The sequence below is a fragment of the Ascaphus truei genome, chromosome 6 (assembly GCF_040206685.1).
Source record: "Ascaphus truei isolate aAscTru1 chromosome 6, aAscTru1.hap1, whole genome shotgun sequence".
Taxonomy (NCBI): Eukaryota; Metazoa; Chordata; class Amphibia; order Anura; family Ascaphidae; genus Ascaphus; species Ascaphus truei.
The window spans coordinates 116,545,700-116,572,376 of NC_134488.1; the positions used below are offsets into that span (position 1 = coordinate 116,545,700).

Genomic DNA, 26,677 nt, shown 5'->3' on the forward strand with positions numbered 1-26,677 from the left:
CTCATTGTCTGGTTCGGAGGTATTCAGGATGCATCTTGTTGGTGGTTTGGCCGAGGGGAAGCGAGACTGCCGGCTGTGTGTCTTGTGACTACAGTTTTTTAGGGCTTTAGCAAAGAAACCGAATGAGTTCAGAGCTGGTAGGAGACAAGCGAGGACACTAATCAGCCAGTTATTAGGGGGCCACCATTCCTCACATAGCTCTCAAGCACATCAGTGCTGGAGGACCATGCAACATAATACTCTTCCAGTGGTGAAGGGTCAGCTGGGATAGTGGTTTTTATTGACAAACATGTTATTAATCATGTAAAATGAAAATCATACATTTCAAACCTCATTAACTGGGCCCTACAACATTTGCTTAGCTTGCATTAGCTGCGGTTCAGGTGTCCCAAGCAAGTCCTTCCTACTTGTCAAAGCGGAATCATTGGTAAAGCTCAGGCACCTCCTGCACTGAATAAGGCCGAGATGGAAATTACATTAATGATCCTAATAATTCAAGGGACAACTGCATCACTAAATGCCTTCGCAGCTGGACTTCTACAAACAGCAGTGAAGGAGAGAAAGAGGGGCAAGGCTTGTGCCAGGTGGTGGTGTCTGGAATCTACGGCTCTTCCATTTCCCACCACTTGAAAGTGAAGGGCTTCCGACGCACATTGGTTCCGCAGTGCACCTCCCCAAGTTTCTTGTGATAGGACACCACATCATCTATGAAGGTGCACTTCAACTCAAAGGGCTTCAGCAGCGAGACAACGTGATCCTCTAGACAGCATGTCTCCTCGATGACAGGTCCATAGGGTTTGGGGATCCCCAGATCCTTCCCCAGGACAATCATGTTAACCTGCAGAGAATAGAGTCCCACCATAGTGATCTCCTGTCATACAGCGCTTTAAAACATAGCTGTAACAAATCACCATCATCCTTTCCCCGAAGTAGCCCATTCTACACCGAATTCACACAAACCCATCATATTTGTCATCTATTCTAGTTCATGCACTGTTAACCTTTTTGTAGCATGATCCATCAATAGCAAAACGAAGTTTGCTTCTAGACTCCATCCCTCTTAAAAATGGCCCTTTAAAAACTATTAAAGAAATGGATATGTACCATTTAGGAGGTATACAATCCACAATAAAATCATTACCATACTCTTATTTCCCATCCCCCCAACTCTGCTGTGTTCGAACGTGCACACCACTCACCATGTTGGGGAAGAAAGATATCGCTCTGCCCTTTGCGTCCAGTTTGAATAGTGCAGGGATGTCAATGATGTCATCCTCCGTGAGACCCAGCTCCTGCTTGAGAATATCCCGGTTCCAGTCAATGCATTGCTGGAGAAAGAGGAGCCAGGGTCTGATTTACTGTTATTGAAAACCATGAACATCTCACAATCATGAACTGCTCTCTCTTCTTCTGCTCATCCCTCACTTAAAGCAGCCGTTTCACTGCCACCCACCCCTTTTTTATTTTTCCATGTATAGGAAGTAAGGTTCCTCCAAAGCGGAACCATGTTAATTGCAGCTCCAGGGGGCCCAAGTTCCACCAGTACTTCATGGAGGCTTAATCCCAGCATCACATGGGCCAAATGGAAGATGATCCCTAGACGCTAGCTCTCTCTCACTGCAGTATGCACAGCTGTAGCTTTCATTCCCAAGTTTAAATATTCAGCAATGTCATGGACAATCAAGTTGCTCCTCTTCACTCACCTGAACATAATTGTTCTCCTTTAGAATGATATCAGTGGAGAGGATTTTGGTGATGGTCCATCTTTTGGTTTCTAGTCCTGTAGTAGTACCAAACAGACACAGTCAGCACAGGGCATGGGGGCAGGGTTATGACACGTCCTCTAGAGGTGAATGGTAACAAACTAAACTAGTTACTGTACAAGCAGAGAAAGTGGGGACAAGGATCAGCTTTAGAATACTTGTTATGGCACTGAAGGGAAATGCAGTAACTGTGCTGTTAGTGAGAAGCAGAGGGCAGCAACTTGCTCAGGGAGTTCAGATTGTCCAAACTGGTAAGATTTGGGGGTTCTGATTGCAATATACTACTAAATATGGTTTGTGGTAAAAATGTTGTGTACAGTGTGTATCCATCTGTATGGTTTCTAATAGGTTAATACACTGTTTAAACCTTTGCTACTCCAAATCAGTGGTTCATTTATAGTGCCTAAATGGTTCTGATTCTTTGTAGTAGAGATGGAGCGCTGTGTAACATCTTGAGTGCGTAACTGCTGATGTGGTGGCTGCTTTGCGGTTTTCTTATGTGAGCCGAAAGTAGAAGCTGAATCTGGAACTATGTGAAAGCTAAAGTAACCAGAGAGTGAGAAAATGATCAAGAAACTGGACAAAGATCTGAGCCACGATTCAGTGATGGGTAATCCAGTGTGGTAGGAAGGCCAGAGACTGATCCACCGAGGGGAAGCCCCGTGGATTGGTCAGTAAGGCAAGTGCCAGCAGACACAGTTCTATGGGTAGACCGAATTATGCCTGCCATGCGCCCGAGGTTCTAAAGAGAAGTGTCATTGTGAGTAACTGGTAGGATCGCCAAAATCAAAGACTCAGCAAAGATCTTAATGATGGATAAAGCTTGCGCAACCATTCCAAAGACTAGTGCGCTAACTGGGTGCGACTCTGGGAATCTGGCAGCCACTTAGTGAATTCATATTTATTTTGTTTGCGGAAATTTCTCTTTTTTTTTCTTTTACTGAAAAATCAATGTTGCTATTTTATTGGACTCTGAATTCATTGTAAAGATTGATTATTTCTATTTTTGTTGCAGATGTTATAATATAGACTTATTTCTGTTGATAAAAGTTGTCCTTCCTGGCCACACCGATCCACTTCTGGCACTGCTGAATCCAAACAGGGCTGTTTAAATCACATCACTTGGATGGTAAGCTCTCTGGGGTAGCAGTTACCTTTCCTATTGTCTGATCTTGTTTGTTGCACTTATTGTATTATAATTCCCTGTACCGGTGGTCCTCGCTCTCTGACGAACGGCATATCCGACTCTTTATAATGCATACCAATGGGCAGTTTTCCAATATCAAAACGCCTTATCTGGCTTATATACAGTATATATATAATATAAACCAATGGACAGAAAATGGGTTTCACTCTAAGACAATTCACTATCTGAACTACCAGAACACATTGTGTTGGGTAACGGAGGACCACCTGTACTGTATCGTCTCTCTTGGAAATCACCGAAAACATTGTGGGCACTATATAAATACATACATACATACATACATACATAGTGTCAGCAGCCCCCTGTAACTGACATTTGATCCATAAAATCTAACACTCACATGGGGGGTGTTCTATGATATTTTAATAGCTATGTGAATAGTGATGTTTATATTAATGTGTATAAAACCATTGTTTATGTAGATGAGTGAGATGTCCCTGAAATAAGAAAGCCTCATCCCAAAATGATGACATTAGATAGGCACGTTGTTGCCTGCACTAAGGAAACTCCACTTGCCTTGGAACATTGTGGCGTCCCCAAACCCTTCCTGCTTCTTCTGGCGGAACACCCGATAGCAGGCGACTGGGCTAGCCAAGAGCAAACGGAAACCCTAGCAATGATAAATAAAAAGAAACACGGATGAAATGCCAGTAGATACACGTAACGGTTTCCAAGACCAGCTTGTGATGGTTTATGGAATTGGTTACCAACCTTATTGTGTTTGACACAATAACCAAGCAGCAGAACGTCCTGTGACACACATTTTATGGGCAGAAAGGTGTGCTAAAGTTTTGCAGCCTTTAGTGAATGTAGCACCAAGAACGCTTTTAAAATGTGACTATTGTGCTTGTTTTTTCTTTGCCTCTACCCTCTTCTCTCACAGAGTAGGCCGAGGCTAAGAGGACAATAGAGTACCAATTTGTAAGATGACGTGTACACCAGTGATACTTATACTGCAGGTTGGGAGCCCCTATAATAGCTGGCAAAGCACTGAGCACCATCAGATGGAGTCACCCACAGCTCTGCTAAAGCCACAAGTAGTCGTTGACTTTCTCCATCCAAGATTAAAGTTGTAATTTCCAACACAATGTGCATCTAAAATAGATTTACAGTCGTTGGCAAACTCCCCGTGCAGGTGTTTTGACGGTGTGCCATGTGCAGTACCAACAATGTCCAGCAGATAGCACCATTGCCTTATTTGAAATAGATCAAAAGTTTGGCGCTGGTCATTCTGTTTGTACTTTCCAAATGCCTCAGCAGAAGATGTTTATTTATTTATAAAATGTGTTACCAGGAAGCAATACATTGAGAGTTTCCTCTCGTTTTCAAGTATGTCTTGGGCACAGAGTTATGATGACAAATACATGGTTACATTAAGTGAGCAGGGTTGTACATTATATACAAGATATTGCATGCACAGTAACAGATATGGTATAGGTGTATATTACTGTCCCTGCAGTCATGTTATCGGCTATTCATGTACCTTCACTACCAGCTCTTTGGCCTCACCATGATCTTATAGTTTTTAAATCCCCATGACTGTCAGGTTGCATGTTATGCTGAAGGTGATCGGTTTCTGCATTGTTTGATATCCAGCAGCCTGTGACATCCAGACAGTTTAATGAAGGAGATGGTCAAAGAGTTCAAAACCCCATCTCTGTGTGTAAAACACAGCTCCAATGTTTGCTTCACATCTCTCCCCAGTCAGGCTTTTTCTGCCGGATTAACTTGCTTATATCACGGAAGGAACAGCAAGAGCACTCCAATGGAACAGCAAGAGCACTCCAATGGAACAGCAAGAGCACTCCAATGGAACAGCAAGAGCACTCCAATGGAACAGCAAGAACACTCCAATGGTCTTAGATGATGGTGCCATCGTGGTACCTTCCTTGAAATCTGCTGTTCCCATTGTTTGCTCACTATCTGGTGTGCACCCATGGCAGTATACCTATACTGTAGTACCATGAGTGCACCTCTTCTGGACATTAACTTGCTTATATTACATGGATAGGAGTATTGCTATATACATTTGTGTGGCGTCCTCCTTGGGTTGGAATGAGAGGATCCTCCTTTGAACTGAAAGGCACTATTTTCAGCGCTGGGGACCCCTTGGTTCCCAATATACATAGCAGGGCAGGTAGCGCATTGCAGTACCCTCAAGGAAACAAAATGGTGGTATAAAATCTACCATATCACGCAGGCCAATAGGAGAACGCAACGCTATCTTTTGAAGCTTTCTATTGGCCTGCATGACGCTGCAGATTGAAATACCAGGAAGTATTGGCGCTGCCTTCACCTGTAAGAGCCCGAGGAAGCAGGGGTCCCAGCAGCGGAACTGTGTGTGGCTCAGTAAAACAATCCGACATGGCAAACACATTTGCTGCTTTCTTTGTTAGTGTGCAAATGTTGAGATTTTTATGTTGCACATGTTTCAGTATGTAAATAAAAGATTAGACATTAGTGAATGGGATGTGTTTTATGTTGCTGTTTTTAAAATGTATTTATAATAATAGTGACATTTTGACAAATTTCCATTGATTTGATTTAAAAAAAAAAAAAAAAAAATGAAAAAACCCGAGTCACAAGACCAATGTGAGCATGGGAACAAAAAATATATATCAGATTTCCCGTTTGTAAACGTTTATGTACATGTCACTGGATCCTACTTCTCACATATAAGGGTTCTACCCCGCTATACAACACAGACCTTCTATCCACACTCCCTCTCTGTCCTTCCCAGAACCACCTCCCTCACAATCTCCTCCAATTCTGAGACTTCTCCTGGGATCAAGCGCTTCCCTTGTGGATTTTTCTGCCCTGCGGCATCAGAATCAACCCCGCCCTCCACAGCACCCTGAAAATGCACTCCTTCAAGAAGCCTGTGTGACATCCCCCCCAGATATCCTTACTCATATAAAACCCGTAGTCTCCAGGTCAAACTCGGAGTGGTGGCAACCCTGGCACACACTGTTTATGTAAAAGGTGCATGTAACACACGACTGCTCTGGCTAGTGTATTGCAGCGGGACTAACGTGTTATCCCACCCGTTGTAACACAGTAACGTGTGTTACATCTGTATGTGGTGCACGGTAAGTGTGCGATTGGGAAATATATAGTGTTTGTTCACGCTGTGTGCATCTGGTATGTATATCTGTGTAGGGTGCGTGTATCTGGTAGGGTGCGTATCTGTGTATGGTGCGTGTATCTGTGTATATGGCGTTTGGGCCGCCTTGTTTTTGGGACAGTTTGTTTGACTTGCCCCGGGCTAAAGTTTGCCAACCAGCCCCTCTCTGACCTGATCACATCGTTTGGGTTTAAATATCACCTCCATGCTGATGACAAAAAATTTACCTTTTAGCCCCTAACCTGCTGTCCAAACCAAAGTCTCTGCTACAGTATGTCATCCTTAATGGCCCTTCGCCGATTCAAACGGAACATTTCATACCCCCTCCCCCCCATGCCTGGCCCGACTGCCCCTTCTCGATTTGACTCCTCTCATTCACAATGTTGATAAAACCTCTTGATTTTCCCTCTGTAACATTGCAAAGATACACTTTTTCCTCTGTCGCCCACTGCTAATACTCTAACCCCTCCTCTCATTCTCTCCCATCTCAACTCTTGTAACCTCCTGCTGTCCGGCCTTCCTACCTCTCACCCGTCTCCCTACAATCTATCCTAAACGCTGCTGCCAGAATCACTCTACTCTCTCCTGCTGAAATCTCTCTCCTGGCTTCCTATTAAAGCCCATATTGATGACACATTGCCCTCTCTTTTAAGGCTATACACTCTTCTGCCCCTCCTTACATCTCAGCCATAATGTCTCGCTATACACCTGCCCGACTCTCGCGTTCTGCTCACAGGATGTCTTCTGTCTACCCCTTTTGTGTCCAGTCTTCTTCACCTAAAACCTCTCACTTGCTGTCCCACACCCCTGGAATGTCCTTCTCCGCAATACCAGACTGGCGCCCTCTCTCCCCACCTTTAAAGGCCCATCTTAAAAACACCTCTTCACTGAAGCATTTGGGTAGCTCCCTTGGCGGATACTATACGTCTCATATGCATTTACCATGACCTCTTGCATACGCACACAGAGACAGTTGGAGTGTGTTATGCCAAGTTCTCCTTACCCCTTAGATTGTAAGCTCTTCGGGTCAGGGACTCTATTTTCTAACGTCGACTTTTAAGTAAGAAGCACTTACTCCCATTACTGCTGTAAAGCTCAACGTACAGTCATGGCGCGATACAAATAAAGATATACATACTCACAGCTCCTTTCAACAAATATACTGCACTATACATATAGCGCACTGTATTTACATTACTATTAGCACTACTATATGGCTTCTATTCGATAAAGTTGTGAAGCAATCTTCCCTGTTCTGGAGAAGACTGTGGTCCCTGCATAGGGAAGAATATTTCAGAACATAGACCCTTCAACATTTGGCACTTAAAAATGGGTATACTTTATTTGCTACAGTATATCAATATGGGAGAGAGGAGCTTCCAGGCAAGTGACCTCACCAAAAAAAAGCACAATAACTTTTAAGATCATTTGTATATATGAACACACACAGGCACACAGGCACACAGGCACACAGGCACACAGGCACACAGGCACACAGGCACACAGGCACACAGGCACACAGGCACACAGGCACACAGGCACACAGGCACACAGGCACACAGGCACACAGGCACACAGGCACACAGGCACACAGGCACACAGGCACACAGGCACACAGGCACACAGGCACACAGGCACACCGGCACACCGGCACACCGGCACACCGGCACACCGGCACACCGGCACACCGGCACACCGGCACACCGGCACACAGGCACACAGGCACACAGGCACACAGGCACACAGGCACACAGGCACACAGGCACACGAAATTCCCCCTAACCAGCTGATCAATAGCAGATAAGTCATAAGTCTCCAGGCTGCTTTAATTAGCTGAAGCTCCAGCAGTCCCTGGCAGCAATAGATACGGCTGAATTTAATCGGTACAGGACATAAAACACACAGGTACAGTACCTGCTAAATAGGTATAGTTGGAGGGTATGTAGAATATTGAATAAAGGAGTGTAGGGAGAGAGAGGGGTGTGTGGGTGGATAAAGGTAAACAGAGATGGGCTGGTAACAAACAAAAAACATCTGCAAGGCTGATTAAGGCCTAATGTAATGCAACATTAAACCCATATCTAAGCACAAAGCCGTGTGAAGAATGCAGCAGACACAGAATGTTCTATTACCTTTTTATCTGATGTTGGTACAAAGGTCATGAACTCATCCACGTGACCCACCAGCAGCCAATCGGTGAACAGCTCAATGGGCGCCTGCACCCGCTGGGCGTGCAGGAAGTCTCTTACTACTTTGGTCATCCTTCTCCCTGAAGTGCTGTGTGAGGGATAAGAGAGGAGACACTGATAGAGAGCGACAGTACCAATAACAACATCTGCTTTTTAACACATTCTCTGCACGCTCCAATGTTCACCTTGCTACATAGTTACAGTTGAAAAAAAGACGTGCGTCCATCAAGTTCAACATATGCTAAATTTAGACGACAGATACTTTATCCTATATCCGTACTTACAGTATATTGATCCAGAGGAAGGCAAACACAAATCTCCAGTGAAATATCATCTAATGATCTCATAAGGGGAAAAATGAAATCCTTCCCGACTACAAGAATTGGCAAATCGGATTACTCCCTGGTTCAACATCCTTCCCATGTTTACTTATTTGGTATATCCCTGTATACCATTCCTTTCTAAAAAGATGTCCAACCTTTTTTTGAACAAATCTATTGTATCTGCCATCACAGACTCTATGGGTAATGAATTCCACATTTTAACTGCCCTTACTGTAAAGAACCCTTTCCTTTGTTGCTGGTGAAATCTCCTTTCCTCCAACCTTAAGGGATGCCCCCGAGTCCTTTGTACCGACCGTGGGATGAATAGTTCTTTTGAAAGCTTCTTGTACAGTCCCTGAATATATTTGTATATAGTTATCATATCCCCTCTTAGACGCCTCTTTTGTAATGTAAAGGTTCATGCTATTCTTTCTAAACTCCTCTAGTAGTTTCCTTTTTAATGATGATGTTATACAAGATTTTTGGGGCTTCTTATTGTGATTGTAAGTGATTTTATACTCATCTAGGATTACTACAACTTCAGCAGTATCAGTCAGTCATTCTCAGTGATGGTGATATTAAGCTAAACTAAAACATATACTAAAGCGCTCAACCTATTAACCTAACTTAACTACCTACTTGTGATATATAAGTCTCTAATTATTAATTCCTCTATAAATGAATTTATAATGAATATGAACTGAATCCTGCAATCTAATTATTAAACTGAGGAAGTGGCTGCCTATGGACGAGAATGGCACACCTATCCACAAGGAATGCACAATCAATACTGAACAAACACTACAAAACATACAATAAACATAAATGTCCTTGGCGCACTATCTGGTGAATAACCTGACAGTTAGGGAAGTCCAATTGGTCCTTGATGATAGGGATATTAAATCCGGAATCCAATCTTTTCTGGAGGTCCTTAGAGGTAGTTGAATCAAATCTGTATTGATATAAAAGACAGAACAACCATTGCGCAGTACTTCTGGTCAAACTTCAACTCCCCCACCGTTGCCAGCTACTTACATAAAAATGATTATAAAAGGGCCTCAAAAGGTATCTTTCACTTCTTCCCCGTCACCTTAATTCTGCTATGTTGCCAGGTGGGATGACTCCTCTGTTAAGAGGGAGGCCTCTCTCCAGCGTGATACCGGAAAATAAGGGAATAGGGCCAATGGTATGATACCGTCACAATTTTAATACAATAAAAACAAGACTATAAATCAGTGCACTCACATGCTTATAGTCCCTATATACGTGGTACAATGTGCCGTCCGCTTGCGTGGCAGGATGCTGGGTTGCTGCAGATAGGGGTGAGATTCAGCGTGTGTCCCCGCTTCGTGGCCTCGATTCGGAGCGCCTCGTCTCACACCGATGATGTCACTGCTCAAGCTCCCCTTTTCCTCCGTGCATGCGTGGACGTAAGCAACGTAACACTGCTACAGAAACTCCACCCTACGCGCGTTTCGTGACTGCTGACGTCACTTCCTCAGGGGCAATGGAGTGTCCATGGTAGTAAGGGCTATTTAAACCCACCGGATTATCAATGCAGGGCTCCCATTGGATATAACCAAATTGGAAACCCCTACTCATTACGTTGCACAATTAATCAATGTACAATCAAATGATATCATTAATACATGTAAATCAGATATTATAAAATTATAAAACCGCATTAGCACAAAATTAACTCAACAGAAGACAGGTAATTAATGTGTATGCTTATAAAATGAATTCGGAGGGGGTTAACCTATATTGCACAGGGGATTACCCTCTATTGCATCTAATAGAGAACTCAGAGGAAAGATGTTTATTGAGGTTGAGGAATATACTAGCAGATATCTAACCAATATTATATTGATCTATCCATTTTTTAAAAATGAAGCCAGATCAAACTCTATATTGAGTCCTTTTGGGGTCAGAGTTTTTAGAGTATATATCCAGAAGCTTTCGCGTCTGGATATCAGATTTATTTTATCTCCCCCTCTCCAATTTTGCTTTGGGCATTCAATTCCCTTACAGATTAACCCTGCTGGGTTCTGCCCATGCTTCAATCTAAAGTGGTTGGAGACACTATGTGTCTCCAAACCCCGTTTAATATTGAATACATGTTCTGCCAAGCGCCGCTTAAGTGGTCTACCTGTTCGCCCCACATATTGAAGCCCACACGGGCATTCTAACAGATAGACCACAAAAGGGCTCCTGCAGGTGATGAAAGACCTAATTGGGAATGATATACCTGTTATATTTGATTTGAAGTCTTTACATTTTTGACCATATTTGCAGCCTATACATTTATTACATAAAAAGTATCCATTGAGTTCCTTTAACCATGTAGTGTTCCGTGACTTTACCTGGTTAAATGGGCAACTTGGTGAGAGTTTTAATTTAAGGTTGTCAGCCTTTTTAAAAACTATCTGTGGATGCTGGGGTAATATATTTTTTAGCTTCACATCACCAAGTAGGATACTCCAATGCTTTTTAATTATTGTTGTAATTTTATTTGCCATGCCATTATATTTCGTGATGAAAGGAATAAACTCTACCCCATCTTTTTTAATTATGGTCTTTTTATTCATTTGAATTAATTCCTCTCTATTTGTGTTTTTAGCTGCCTCTAGTGCCTTTTTTACCCTATTATGGTTATATTCCCTTTCAAAGAACTTGGTTTTTAGTTCGTTGGCCTGTGTGTTAAATATTGCTTCCTGTGAGCAATTCCGTTTCGTTCGTAGAAACTGGCCTTTGGGAATATTATTTATCCATCTAGGATTATGATTACTCGATGCTAGTAAGTAAGTGTTTGCATCTACTTTCTTATAAAAGGTCTTAGTTTCAATTAATCCATTTTCAATGAATAAGGTTAGGTCTAGAAAATCAATGGTGAGTGGATTTATATTGAAAGTAAATTTTAAATTCATATTATTGTTGTTAAGATACTGTTGGAATTTACCCAAATCCACTTCATTACCACCCCAGATACATAGCACATCGTCGATATAGCGCCTCCATAGCGCCAGGTCCGCCCCAAATGGGCTGTTGGAATGGATATAGTTTTCCTCCCACATGCCCATAAATATGTTGGCATAACTAGGGGCGAACCTGGTACCCATGGCAGTGCCACATACCTGGAGGTAGTATTCATTATCGTAATTGAAGAAGTTATGGGTAAGGATATATCTAATCCCTTCTATTATAAATTCCCTAAATCCCGATTCGAGACTATCATCCTGCTCTAACACTCTCCTAATGGCCTCCACACCTTGGTCATGATTGATGACGGTGTATAGAGAGGTCACGTCACACGTGACCCATATAAAATGATCCTCCCACTTAAGATCATTTACTATATTTAAAACATGGGTGGTATCTCGAAGATACGATGGTATTTGGGAGACATATTTTTGTAATGCAGAATCAATAAACTGGGACAGATTTGAGGTCATCGACTTAATCCCAGAAATTATTGGGCGACCGGGGGGATTCCAGAGATCCTTATGGATCTTTGGTATGAAATAGAATATTGGAATCCTTGGCTGTTCAATATCCAAGAATTCCAATTCCCCCTTTGTAATTATACCATCTGTGAATCCCTTATCTAAATATTTATTTAGGGCTAGCTTAAACTTAGCCGTTGGATTACCTGGCAACTTTTGATAGGTCGTGGGATCACTGAGTATTCTCATGGACTCCTTTTTGTAATATGCTGAGTCCATGATTACAATACCGCCCCCCTTGTCTGCTCCTTTGATTACAATTTGAGTATTACTCTCTAGGCTCTTAACAGCATCTATCTCTATTTTGGTCAAGTTGTGTTTATCAAACTTAAACTCGCTGGTGGCCTTCTCTAAATCCTGAATTACCAATTCGGTGAATGTCTCTATAAAATTACCCTTAACATGTTTAGGATAGAAAACAGAAGGTCTTTTAAATTTATTTGGTGGACTCACCTGAATGTTATTTGGATTATTGTTTGCCTGCATAACCTCTCTACTCACCGCATCTTTAAGAAAATATTTTTTGAGTGTTAGTCGTCTGACGAATTTTTGAGTATCTATATATAAATCAAACATGTTAGGTCCCTGGGAGGGGGCAAAATTGAGCCCCTTCGAAAGGACCCTCTCCTCAACTTCGGATATTTGTTGGCTGCTAATATTAAACACATTGCTGACCTCTACCTGTGGCTCGCTTGGTCTGACTTTTTTCTCTTTCCTCCTTCCTCCTCTTTTTCCTCTGAATCCTCTATTCTTTTGCGTCTCGCAGTTCGTGGGGTATCTTTTCTCCCTGTTGGATTGTCTGTCTCGCTGTTTCTCCTCGGGGGGAAGTCGTAATCCCTGTCGTGATCTAAAAAAGACGTTTGATGTTGATTATTTTCATGGTCCCTAGATGGTATATGGTAAGGTCTAAAGCCATTATTTGGTCTAAAAACATCATCATAACCTCTATGTCTTTCTTGTGGTCCATCATGATAGTAGTCATGATGTCCATAACCTCCATGACCGTTGGTATACCCTCCCTGTGGTGGACCTTGGTATCTATAAGGTCCATTCCTATATGGTGCTTGTGGACGAGCTCCAAAAGAGGGGCGTTGTACTGCTCCCTTTTTATTAAGTGGTTTGGGTACTTGGTTACTATCTTTTTTAGATTTTTGTTCCTCCTTAGTTTTTGTTCCCTTGCTGACTGGGGTGGTTTTAGCCTCCGCGGAGGTGATTTCTTCTACAATAAGGACTTTCTTCTCTGATTTCCAGTCTCTCTGTCTATTCTGTTCATAGTCTTTTTTATCCCGTATATATTTTTTCTGTTTTGTACTAATGACCTCCTTCTCTAGTTTTTCAATCCTTTGTGTAATTTTCTCATCCAATACTTTGTATTCTTTGAGTTCAGAGAAGTGGCTCAATTTACCTTGGATTTCTGTAATCTCTTTATCCAAATAAATAATATTCCCAAAGGCCAGTTTCTACGAACGAAACGGAATTGCTCACAGGAAGCAATATTTAACACACAGGCCAACGAACTAAAAACCAAGTTCTTTGAAAGGGAATATAACCATAATAGGGTAAAAAAGGCACTAGAGGCAGCTAAAAACACAAATAGAGAGGAATTAATTCAAATGAATAAAAAGACCATAATTAAAAAAGATGGGGTAGAGTTTATTCCTTTCATCACGAAATATAATGGCATGGCAAATAAAATTACAACAATAATTAAAAAGCATTGGAGTATCCTACTTGGTGATGTGAAGCTAAAAAATATATTACCCCAGCATCCACAGATAGTTTTTAAAAAGGCTGACAACCTTAAATTAAAACTCTCACCAAGTTGCCCATTTAACCAGGTAAAGTCACGGAACACTACATGGTTAAAGGAACTCAATGGATACTTTTTATGTAATAAATGTATAGGCTGCAAATATGGTCAAAAATGTAAAGACTTCAAATCAAATATAACAGGTATATCATTCCCAATTAGGTCTTTCATCACCTGCAGGAGCCCTTTTGTGGTCTATCTGTTAGAATGCCCGTGTGGGCTTCAATATGTGGGGCGAACAGGTAGACCACTTAAGCGGCGCTTGGCAGAACATGTATTCAATATTAAACGGGGTTTGGAGACACATAGTGTCTCCAACCACTTTAGATTGAAGCATGGGCAGAACCCAGCAGGGTTAATCTGTAAGGGAATTGAATGCCCAAAGCAAAATTGGAGAGGGGGAGATAAAATAAATCTGATATCCAGACGCGAAAGCTTCTGGATATATACTCTAAAAACTCTGACCCCAAAAGGACTCAATATAGAGTTTGATCTGGCTTCATTTTTAAAAAATGGATAGATCAATATAATATTGGTTAGATATCTGCTAGTATATTCCTCAACCTCAATAAACATCTTTCCTCTGAGTTCTCTATTAGATGCAATAGAGGGTAATCCCCTGTGCAATATAGGTTAACCCCCTCCGAATTCATTTTATAAGCATACACATTAATTACCTGTCTTCTGTTGAGTTAATTTTGTGCTAATGCGGTTTTATAATTTTATAATATCTGATTTACATGTATTAATGATATCATTTGATTGTACATTGATTAATTGTGCAACGTAATGAGTAGGGGTTTCCAATTTGGTTATATCCAATGGGAGCCCTGCATTGATAATCCGGTGGGTTTAAATAGCCCTTACTACCATGGACACTCCATTGCCCCTGAGGAAGTGACGTCAGCAGTCACGAAACGCGCGTAGGGTGGAGTTTCTGTAGCAGTGTTACGTTGCTTACGTCCACGCATGCACGGAGGAAAAGGGGAGCTTGAGCAGTGACATCATCGGTGTGAGACGAGGCGCTCCGAATCGAGGCCACGAAGCGGGGACACACGCTGAATCTCACCCCTATCTGCAGCAACCCAGCATCCTGCCACGCAAGCGGACGGCACATTGTACCACGTATATAGGGACTATAAGCATGTGAGTGCACTGATTTATAGTCTTGTTTTTATTGTATTAAAATTGTGACGTATCATACCATTGGCCCTATTCCCTTATTTTCCGGTATCACGCTGGAGAGAGGCCTCCCTCTTAACAGAGGAGTCATCCCACCTGGCAACATAGCAGAATTAAGGTGACGGGGAAGAAGTGAAAGATACCTTTTGAGGCCCTTTTATAATCATTTTTATGTAAGTAGCTGGCAACGGTGGGGGAGTTGAAGTTTGACCAGAAGTACTGCGCAATGGTTGTTCTGTCTTTTATATCAATACAGATTTGATTCAACTACCTCTAAGGACCTCCAGAAAAGATTGGATTCCGGATTTAATATCCCTATCATCAAGGACCAATTGGACTTCCCTAACTGTCAGGTTATTCACCAGATAGTGCGCCAAGGACATTTATGTTTATTGTATGTTTTGTAGTGTTTGTTCAGTATTGATTGTGCATTCCTTGTGGATAGGTGTGCCATTCTCGTCCATAGGCAGCCACTTCCTCAGTTTAATAATTAGATTGCAGGATTCAGTTCATATTCATTATAAATTCATTTATAGAGGAATTAATAATTAGAGACTTATATATCACAAGTAGGTAGTTAAGTTAGGTTAATAGGTTGAGCGCTTTAGTATATGTTTTAGTTTAGCTTAATATCACCATCACTTGTTTTATCCATCACACATATCAGCAGCCAACCATTATTTAAAATGACACTTTTTTCTAGTCGAGCACTTCGCAGTTGTAATTTAGATAATATTTTTTCAGAGGACACAGAGGTGGAAAATATTGATGTTGACACTGAAACTCTAGACACTCTATTTAATAAAGTAGAAAAACTTCTCACGCAAGAAATGAGGCAGATCTGGGAAGTAGTAGCATTGAAAAAATATTTAGAACAGAAACGGATACCGAGAGGACTGAGGGTCCTCAAAGTACCGACACTTGAGACAGAGAATGAGGAATTCATGAAAGAGTGGAACCATCTCCTTGACTCATGTGCATTTGGTTTAGTGAACCTGTCTATTCAGTATAGAACTAGATCCCTAGATGTTTTGGATAAAGAGATTACAGAAATCCAAGGTAAATTGAGCCACTTCTCTGAACTCAAAGAATACAAAGTATTGGATGAGAAAATTACACAAAGGATTGAAAAACTAGAGAAGGAGGTCATTAGTACAAAACAGAAAAAATATATACGGGATAAAAAAGACTATGAACAGAATAGACAGAGAGACTGGAAATCAGAGAAGAAAGTCCTTATTGTAGAAGAAATCACCTCCGCGGAGGCTAAAACCACCCCAGTCAGCAAGGGAACAAAAACTAAGGAGGAACAAAAATCTAAAAAAGATAGTAACCAAGTACCCAAACCACTTAATAAAAAGGGAGCAGTACAACGCCCCTCTTTTGGAGCTCGTCCACAAGCACCATATAGGAATGGACCTTATAGATACCAAGGTCCACCACAGGGAGGGTATACCAACGGTCATGGAGGTTATGGACATCATGACTACTATCATGATGGACCACAAGAAAGACATAGAGGTTATGATGATGTTTTTAGACCAAATAATGGCTTTAGACCTTACCATATACCATCTAGGGACCATGAAAATAATCAACATCAAACGTCTTTTTTAGATCACGACAGGGATTACGACTTCCCCCCGAGGAGAAACAGCGAGACAGACAATCCAACAGGGAGAAAAGATACCCCACGAACTGCGAGACGCAAAAGAATAGAGGATTCAGAGGAAAAAGAGGAGGAAGGAGGAAAGAGAAAAAAGTCAGACCAAGCGAGCCACAGGTAGAGGTCAGCAATGTGTTTAATATTAGCAGCCAACAAATATCCGAAGTTGAGGAGAGGGTCCTTTCGAAGGGGCTCAATTTTGCCCCCTCCCAGGGACCTAACATGTTTGATTTATATATAGATACTCAAAAATTCGTCAGACGACTAACACTCAAAAAATATTTTCTTAAAGATGCGGTGAGTAGAGAGGTTATGCAGGCAAACAATAATCCAAATAACATTCAGGTGAGTCCACCAAATAAATTTAAAAGACCTTCTGTTTTCTATCCTAAACATGTTAAGGGTAATTTTATAGAGACATTCACCGAATTGGTAATTCAGGATTTAGAGAAGGCCACCAGCGAGTTTAAGTTTGATAAACACAACTTGACCAAAATAGAGATAGATGCTGTTAAGAGCCTAGAGAGTAATACTCAAATTGTAATCAAAGGAGCAGACAAGGGGGGCGGTATTGTAATCATGGACTCAGCATATTACAAAAAGGAGTCCATGAGAATACTCAGTGATCCCACGACCTATCAAAAGTTGCCAGGTAATCCAACGGCTAAGTTTAAGCTAGCCCTAAATAAATATTTAGATAAGGGATTCACAGATGGTATAATTACAAAGGGGGAATTGGAATTCTTGGATATTGAACAGCCAAGGATTCCAATATTCTATTTCATACCAAAGATCCATAAGGATCTCTGGAATCCCCCCGGTCGCCCAATAATTTCTGGGATTAAGTCGATGACCTCAAATCTGTCCCAGTTTATTGATTCTGCATTACAAAAATATGTCTCCCAAATACCATCGTATCTTCGAGATACCACCCATGTTTTAAATATAGTAAATGATCTTAAGTGGGAGGATCATTATATATGGGTCACGTGTGACGTGACCTCTCTATACACCGTCATCAATCATGACCAAGGTGTGGAGGCCATTAGGAGAGTGTTAGAGCAGGATGATAGTCTCGAATCGGGATTTAGGGAATTTATAATAGAAGGGATTAGATATATCCTTACCCATAACTTCTTCAATTACGATAATGAATACTACCTCCAGGTATGTGGCACTGCCATGGGTACCAGGTTCGCCCCTAGTTATGCCAACATATTTATGGGCATGTGGGAGGAAAACTATATCCATTCCAACAGCCCATTTGGGGCGGACCTGGTGCTATGGAGGCGCTATATCGACGATGTGCTATGTATCTGGGGTGGTAATGAAGTGGATTTGGGTAAATTCCAACAGTATCTTAACAACAATAATATGAATTTAAAATTTACTTTCAATATAAATCCACTCACCATTGATTTTCTAGACCTAACCTTATTCATTGAAAATGGATTAATTGAAACTAAGACCTTTTATAAGAAAGTAGATGCAAACACTTACTTACTAGCATCGAGTAATCATAATCCTAGATGGATAAATAATATTCCCAAAGGCCAGTTTCTACGAACGAAACGGAATTGCTCACAGGAAGCAATATTTAACACACAGGCCAACGAACTAAAAACCAAGTTCTTTGAAAGGGAATATAACCATAATAGGGTAAAAAAGGCACTAGAGGCAGCTAAAAACACAAATAGAGAGGAATTAATTCAAATGAATAAAAAGACCATAATTAAAAAAGATGGGGTAGAGTTTATTCCTTTCATCACGAAATATAATGGCATGGCAAATAAAATTACAACAATAATTAAAAAGCATTGGAGTATCCTACTTGGTGATGTGAAGCTAAAAAATATATTACCCCAGCATCCACAGATAGTTTTTAAAAAGGCTGACAACCTTAAATTAAAACTCTCACCAAGTTGCCCATTTAACCAGGTAAAGTCACGGAACACTACATGGTTAAAGGAACTCAATGGATACTTTTTATGTAATAAATGTATAGGCTGCAAATATGGTCAAAAATGTAAAGACTTCAAATCAAATATAACAGGTATATCATTCCCAATTAGGTCTTTCATCACCTGCAGGAGCCCTTTTGTGGTCTATCTGTTAGAATGCCCGTGTGGGCTTCAATATGTGGGGCGAACAGGTAGACCACTTAAGCGGCGCTTGGCAGAACATGTATTCAATATTAAACGGGGTTTGGAGACACATAGTGTCTCCAACCACTTTAGATTGAAGCATGGGCAGAACCCAGCAGGGTTAATCTGTAAGGGAATTGAATGCCCAAAGCAAAATTGGAGAGGGGGAGATAAAATAAATCTGATATCCAGACGCGAAAGCTTCTGGATATATACTCTAAAAACTCTGACCCCAAAAGGACTCAATATAGAGTTTGATCTGGCTTCATTTTTAAAAAATGGATAGATCAATATAATATTGGTTAGATATCTGCTAGTATATTCCTCAACCTCAATAAACATCTTTCCTCTGAGTTCTCTATTAGATGCAATAGAGGGTAATCCCCTGTGCAATATAGGTTAACCCCCTCCGAATTCATTTTATAAGCATACACATTAATTACCTGTCTTCTGTTGAGTTAATTTTGTGCTAATGCGGTTTTATAATTTTATAATATCTGATTTACATGTATTAATGATATCATTTGATTGTACATTGATTAATTGTGCAACGTAATGAGTAGGGGTTTCCAATTTGGTTATATCCAATGGGAGCCCTGCATTGATAATCCGGTGGGTTTAAATAGCCCTTACTACCATGGACACTCCATTGCCCCTGAGGAAGTGACGTCAGCAGTCACGAAACGCGCGTAGGGTGGAGTTTCTGTAGCAGTGTTACGTTGCTTACGTCCACGCATGCACGGAGGAAAAGGGGAGCTTGAGCAGTGACATCATCGGTGTGAGACGAGGCGCTCCGAATCGAGGCCACGAAGCGGGGACACACGCTGAATCTCACCCCTATCTGCAGCAACCCAGCATCCTGCCACGCAAGCGGACGGCACATTGTACCACGTATATAGGGACTATAAGCATGTGAGTGCACTGATTTATAGTCTTGTTTTTATTGTATTAAAATTGTGACGGTATCATACCATTGGCCCTATTCCCTTATTTTCCGGTATCACGCTGGAGAGAGGCCTCCCTCTTAACAGAGGAGTCATCCCACCTGGCAACATAGCAGAATTAAGGTGACGGGGAAGAAGTGAAAGATACCTTTTGAGGCCCTTTTATAATCATTTTTATGTAAGTAGCTGGCAACGGTGGGGGAGTTGAAGTTTGACCAGAAGTACTGCGCAATGGTTGTTCTGTCTTTTATATCAATACAGATTTGATTCAACTACCTCTAAGGACCTCCAGAAAAGATTGGATTCCGGATTTAATATCCCTATCATCAAGGACCAATTGGACTTCCCTAACTGTCAGGTTATTCACCAGATAGTGCGCCAAGGACATTTATGTTTATTGTATGTTTTGTAGTGTTTGTTCAGTCATTCTCAGTATCAGATGCCCTAGACTAGGGGGGCGCAATTTTTTCCCCTGCACCCCCCTGCTGGCTTTCCCCCTCTTTCCCCCCCCCCTCTTACCTTGATTCAGACATCCTGGCGTCATGTCATGGCAACGTGACGTAACATGCCCCAGCGGCGTCAAATGCCATGGCGACGCGTCACCAGGAGCGTCTGAATTAAGGTAAGTAAGGTTTACAGAGGCCCTGCATCTCCCCCGGCATTAATTTAAAGGCATTCGGGAAGCGCACGAGGGCATCTGTAAACCCCGCAGCGATTCTCGCGCTTTGCGCACCGCTTCCCTAGACCTAGAGCATAATGTAATAAATACCTCCCGATTAACACGTAGAAGAAATGGGGGCGCTGAATAAGTAATAAAAAAGGAATACGGCACGCCTAGAGGGCCTCAGGAAAGAGGTCTCCCGGGTGCCTGCAGATCAGCTCTACCCGCCGATCTGCACCAATATTTCTCATCCATCTGTACGGAAGTGGAAGTTCCCAAACAGGCAAAAGGTATAGAAGAGATCCATCAGAATTCCCATAGGGGCCCGGAGTAATAGGATCAATACGGTTGTTGGTTCCGAAGCAACCAGGAGGGCCGGGTCCCACACGTACTCAGAGCGATTAAGTAAAAGTACCTTCATTGAAGTGTTAAGATTGGGCACTGATGGAAGAACTGTATTCACGTATGTCTGTTATAAAATACAGTGCAATGTTATTAATGTGTACGAGCGGTCCCTGCGCTCGGGGACACGAATACATGACTGTTGTACTACAAAAGTTCCTGGCACCCATTATTTTACAACCATGCTACATCATCGCCCAGCCGCCGGGATCCAGCCCCCCGAATCAAGGTAACCCATGCGGAGCAGCCATATAATACACCCCAATGTAATCTCCGTACAAGCCGGACAGGGAGGCTTTCAAATGCATACAGCAAGTATAATAAATAAGACCATAATCCCCCAACTGCTTTGGTATTGAGCTTCCACCAATGGGAACAGCAGAGACAATGGAACTCTCAATTGGAAACATTCTACTGGATACCTGCTGAGAAACTACAACTACAAGAAATTCACTCTGACCTCAGGTAACCATACATTAAATGCTAGGCCAGAGGAAACTCGTAGGTAAATGGGTTACATATTGGTCAATCATTCACCATTTTGGCCTAATGTAGAGTAGCGAGCTGTGTGCGTGTGTGAGAATGTTCCTTGTAGCTCTGGCACAGGTTCTAAGTTATACTTGGGTTTCAGAAGGGAATACAGTGTAGGGACTGTCTCAAATAGTTCCGTCAACTCAGCAAAGCTGCCGCCGTCACAGTCTAGGGGTGTTTATTGCTACACGTGACAGCTGAGGATCTAAAATTATCTGCTGTCCCTCCATGTCACAGACAGGAGAGGGTATAGTGAGGACACAGGCAGTACTAGAGTACTATTGAGATCCTACCGGTCACTGCAGCAGTGGTTGAAGTGGGATGGTACAAAAAAAAAAAAAAACTTTTCTTTTGTCTTTCATGGTCCGCTGCTCTGCTGATAGAAAGTACTACAGGCTGCAGATGTGAGTTATAAAAATACATTTCCATGGTGGGCCATAGACTGCAGTGTGAGAACCCCTGGTGTAGAAGATTAAGGTTTCCCTTAAGGTTGGAGGAAAGGAAATTTCACCAGCAACAAAGGAAATGGTTCTTTACAGTAAGGGCAGTTAAAATGTGGAATTCATTACCCATGGAGACTGTGATGGCAGATACAATAGATTTGTTCAAAAAAAGTTGGACATCTTTTTAGATGGGAAAGGTATACAGGGATATACCAAATAAGTAAACATGGGAAGGATGTTGATCCAGGGATTAATCCGATTGCCAATTCTTGGAGTCAGGAAGGAATTAATTTTTCCCCTTAATGGGGTTTTTTGTTTGCCTTCCTCTGGATCAATAAGTATAGATATAGGATAAAGTATTTGTTGTCTAAATTTAGCATAGGTTGAACTTGATGGACGGAAGTTTTTTTTCAACCTCATCTACTATGTAACTATGTAACTATTTAACTATGTAAGATGGTGCAGAAAATATTTTCCCCCACCATATGTAAAAATTATTGTGTTCTACAAAACTAATGCACAGTATCACTATATTTAAGGCACTTTGACCACTGAATAGCAGAAAAGGTGCCTATTAACCTGCTTACTGCTGGCATGCAGATCAGCATTGCGTTAACCCTGTAATTACTTAATACACTATTAAATCACTGGTTCCATCAGCAGTTAATGTTGTACTGATTGTAGTGTGAAGGTTTTAATGCATTTGACAGACCTAGGACATTCAAGATCAAGTGACCCAAGGTTAATCCATCTACTCTATATACATTTTAGATCTGGTTCTCAGTAACTAAGGTTAACATGGCATGGTGCTCGTGGCAGGGCTTCATTATGTCAGTATTGTTTGGTCATGTACAGCACTGCATACTGCACACTGTATGAATAGACAAAAATGTAAACAGTACGGCGTGGCAAAAAGGACCAGAATGTTGAAGTAATGCCAGGGCTGAAGTGGTAACACCCAGCTGTACTGCCAGTGCAACAAGGACTACGCCAGCTAGAACTATAATCAATCATCTCATAGAATCGGAGGGATACGTTTGACAGTTCTGCTGGTGATCTCCACATGTCCCCAAGCTGCCCTCTTATCCTTACGTGGGGAAGCTACTTCCGATCAAAATCCTCCCCAGGGGATACTTCTTCCCATGCACGGTCACAGGGGGGCTGACTTCCAGATTACCAAAGGAGTCCAGGCTTGTGACTTCCTTGGACGAAGCGACTTTGGTCACATAACCAAAGTCTGGGCCCTGTTGGAGAAAGGAGGGTAAGATATCTTCTAGTGACATTAAATGTGGAAGCTAAGCAGCTTGAAAAACAAAATAAACAAGCCGCAGCAAACAAATAGAGGGAAATAAACACCAAGGAGCAAACCAGTAATAAAATCAATGAGGCAAAGACACCAGCAGCATAAAGAACACACATACAGAGAAGTACTACAGTTATTATAGGGGCAAGGCGGTCATGCATGGAGGTAGTGGTTGCAGATGGGCCACGAGGGCATGTAGCCGGTAAGAGTAATATCAACCACATCACTACTGCAGCAGACTGTATGATCTGGCATATATTTTACCACGCTGCCATAAGTGAAGGTAGAGCAACATGCGCCCTGTTTATGTTCTTCTTTGGGACTCGCTGCACTTATGTTGTGAAAATCGCACTTCTTGGTTAAACATGCGCCACAAATCAGAGTCTGCAGGAAAAGTGCGCTCTGCAACCCTCAAACAAACACTGGAAGCCCTTCTATCGAGGGGGAGACAATCAACATGAACTATTACCCATATTATATGTGCTATACTTTATCACAAGCTTATACTGTAAGATAAGAGCCTGGTAACAGCTTATTAATTATCCATCAGATATTCATTCCCTATTTGCTCTGGCAGCTAAGCCAAAGTACCAGCACAGCTGGAGTAGGGTAGCATCCTGGTTCCAGATCCAAGGGTTTAAATTGGGATGTAGGTTCATTGCAGGTTGTGATTTGACCAACATGGTCCAATAAATGATATCATACCTTACAACAAAGCTACAGTAAATGCCTCCTTGACTATCCCAGGTACTAGAATGCTGCATTAGCTTATTTAAAAGAAGCTGGCTGAAGCCATCTTTAGCTTTTAAAGCCTTGGGCAATTACCATCCACAAGGAAGTGTATTATGTGTAAATACATAAATAAAAGTACTGTGGTGTGAAAAAGAAAGTACACCCTCTTTGAATTCTAAGGTTTTACATATCAGGACATAATAACAATCATCTGTTCCTTAGCAAGTCTAAAAATGAGTTAAATACAACCTCAGATGAACAACACATGACATATTACACCGTGTCATGATTTAACAAAAATAAAGCCAAAATGGAGAAGCCATGTGTGGAAAACTAAGTACACCCTTACTGCTTCCATAGGAATTAAGATGCTAAGTAGAAGACAGGTGCTACTAATCAAATGTCCTTGATTAATTGATCATAAGCAAGTGTGACCACTCTATAAAAGCCAAAGTTTTAGCAGTTTGCTGGTCTGGAGCATTCAGGTGTGTGTTAACACAATGCCAAGGAGGAAAGACATCAGCAATGATCTTAGAGAAGCAATTGTTGCTGCCCATCAATCTGGGAAGGGTTAGAAGGCCATTTCCAAACAATTTAAAGTCCATCATTCTACAGTGAAAAAGATTATTCAAAAGTGGAAAACATTCAAGACAGTTGCCAATCTTCCCAGGAGTGGACGTCCCAGCAAATTCACCCCAAGGTCAGACCGTGCAATGCTCAGAGAAATTGCAAAATACCCAAGAGTTACATCTCAGACTCTACAGGCCTCAGTTAGCATGTTAAATGTTAAAGTTCATGACAGTACAATTAGAAAAGAGACTGAACAAGTATGGTTTGTTTGGAAGGGTTGCCAGGAGAAAGCCTCTTCTCTCTATAAAGAACATGGCAGCACGGCTTTGGTTTGCAAAGTTGCATCTGAACAAACCACAAGACTTCTGGAACAATGTCCTTTGGACAGACGAGACCAAAATGGAGATGTTTGGCCATAATGCACAGCGCCACGTTTCACATACATTAAACCACTTTATACCAACATTTTGCCATCTTTCTACACTGCCATAAACACATGTTTTAGGACAGCTTTCCCCTCTCGGCATTTAGGGCAGTTGCCAGAAACATCTCCAGTTGCAAATGTCCTTTGTCACGGTGAGATGCCAGCTCTATTTCTTATTTGAAGATGTGTGTCTTGCACCAAGTCACCTGATAATGCTCATATTATTCTCATTGGGTTTCAGAATTACTTCAACTGAAGACAAGTCAGGAAAGTCTCTTTTCCGTGCCCTGTATATATTTTTTTCATTCATTTCTCATATGCGCCTGTCAGTATAACTGGGTTATACAATAGTGTAGCCCCCCCAACTGGGGACTACTAATTAATACAATAGGTTAACAGCCGTAATGGGTTAACTGGGTGGGCTCACTCAGGTTACTTGCTTCCTCATCATGTGATGCAGGGTGACTAGGCATTAATGGATAGCCACTCCCCAGTATGTTTCGTGACGTCAAGATGGCGGTGATGTAGATATAGATAGAGTTCTCTAACCAGGCTTCCTAGGAGTGGCCGCCTCGTGAGTCATGTAAATATGTGTACGTGTGTGTGATATGTGTTTTAAAGAAGTTCCTGTCACTGTTTATTCTTTTCAGTTAGGGAACATGCCCTACTTAGTTAGTGCCTGAAGTTGTACTGCTGTTTACATTTTAAATTATAATTAGTTTCCCCTATTTTTTTCCTTATGATTATTGTTAAGGGAATATTTGAATAATGAGAGGGAGAGAGAGAGAGAACATCCCCAAAGGATCGTGGCAATTCCAAGCTATTACAGTATATCCTCTCTCTAAACTGTTGAAATAAAGCCTGGGATTGATTTATTAAATCAGATAGGGTCCAACAATTTCGTCGGAGCAGTAAAAGTTGTCCCTTGGCTATCCCTCGAATAACCGCTTGGGGGGGGGGGGCAGATGTGAGAAATGTGAGAAATGTGTTTCGAGAATTAATTGTGTGGAAAACATCTTAATGTCAAGATCTACAGAAAACGAAAGATCTCGTTGGTGAATATGATGGGGATTAAAATTATGAGTTAACGACAAATTAACGGTGTTATTATTCAGATACACATTTACATTTTTGGTGATAGTTATATTTTCCTAAAATTATTCTTATTTATAAAAGATTTATAGAGAAAGGATATTTATTTGGAATGGAAATACAGATACACTTGTATTTTTATTTTTAAATATCTAAACACATTTACAGTAATTGGTCTCACAATTCATCACATTCACCATCTTGATCTTGAGTTGTATGTAGATCTTGACCTTATATCGCAACAGTTTCCCTGCAAAATTAAGTGTCAAACACATTGCGCACCCCCCCCCCCAAAATGATTATTCGAGGGATACCCAAGTGACAATTTTTATGACTCAAGATGAAATTGTTCTACCCTATCTGATTTTATAAAGCAATCCAGGATTTATTTCAATGGTTTTGAGAGAGCGGATATAACATCGCTTGGATGTGCAACAAGCCTTTGAGGTCTATTGAAAGATCTTATTATTCAAATATTCCCGTAACAGTAATCATAATAAATAATAAAATAAAAAAGGGGACACTCATTTTAATATAAATGTAAATACTAATAGAACTTTCATAGAATCAAAGGAGTGACTTGAAATTCCTTTGTATATTATTCCGTGTAGTGGATACAGTAATTAAATCAATTATCCACAGGCATTTGAACATACTGTCCCTC

The 26,677-nt window shown here is 41.4% G+C and overlaps 2 protein-coding genes across 4 annotated transcripts in view; one reads left to right on the plus strand and one right to left on the minus strand.

The window, feature by feature from the left end:
• Window positions 1-258: 258 nt before the first annotated feature.
• The window catches only part of PADI2 (peptidyl arginine deiminase 2), a 68,309-nt gene continuing 41,890 nt past the window's right edge, over window positions 259-26,677 (minus strand). The window contains exons 11-16 of one of the 3 annotated variants that reach the window (XM_075605977.1): window positions 22,985-23,136; window positions 8,227-8,371; window positions 3,487-3,580; window positions 1,704-1,780; window positions 1,200-1,328; window positions 259-838 (exon numbers count right to left, since the gene is read on the minus strand). In XM_075605977.1, coding sequence (XP_075462092.1) covers window positions 602-838; window positions 1,200-1,328; window positions 1,704-1,780; window positions 3,487-3,580; window positions 8,227-8,371; window positions 22,985-23,136 — 834 coding nt within the window. In that variant the 3' untranslated portion in view covers window positions 259-601. The other 2 variants (XM_075605976.1, XM_075605975.1) reach the window with 2 other exon arrangements.
• LOC142497735 (uncharacterized) lies at window positions 16,723-20,271 on the plus strand. Its single transcript, XM_075605978.1, has 2 exons — window positions 16,723-16,884; window positions 17,060-20,271. Exon 2 carries the CDS (start codon window positions 17,080-17,082, stop codon window positions 19,195-19,197), a length of 2,118 nt encoding a protein of 705 aa, XP_075462093.1. The 5' UTR covers window positions 16,723-16,884; window positions 17,060-17,079; the 3' UTR covers window positions 19,198-20,271.

Excerpts from the sequence above, each read along its gene's own strand:
- LOC142497735 (XM_075605978.1), top strand. The coding sequence starts at position 17,080 with ATGCAGGCAAACAATAATCCAAATAACATTCAGGTGAGTCCACCAAAT.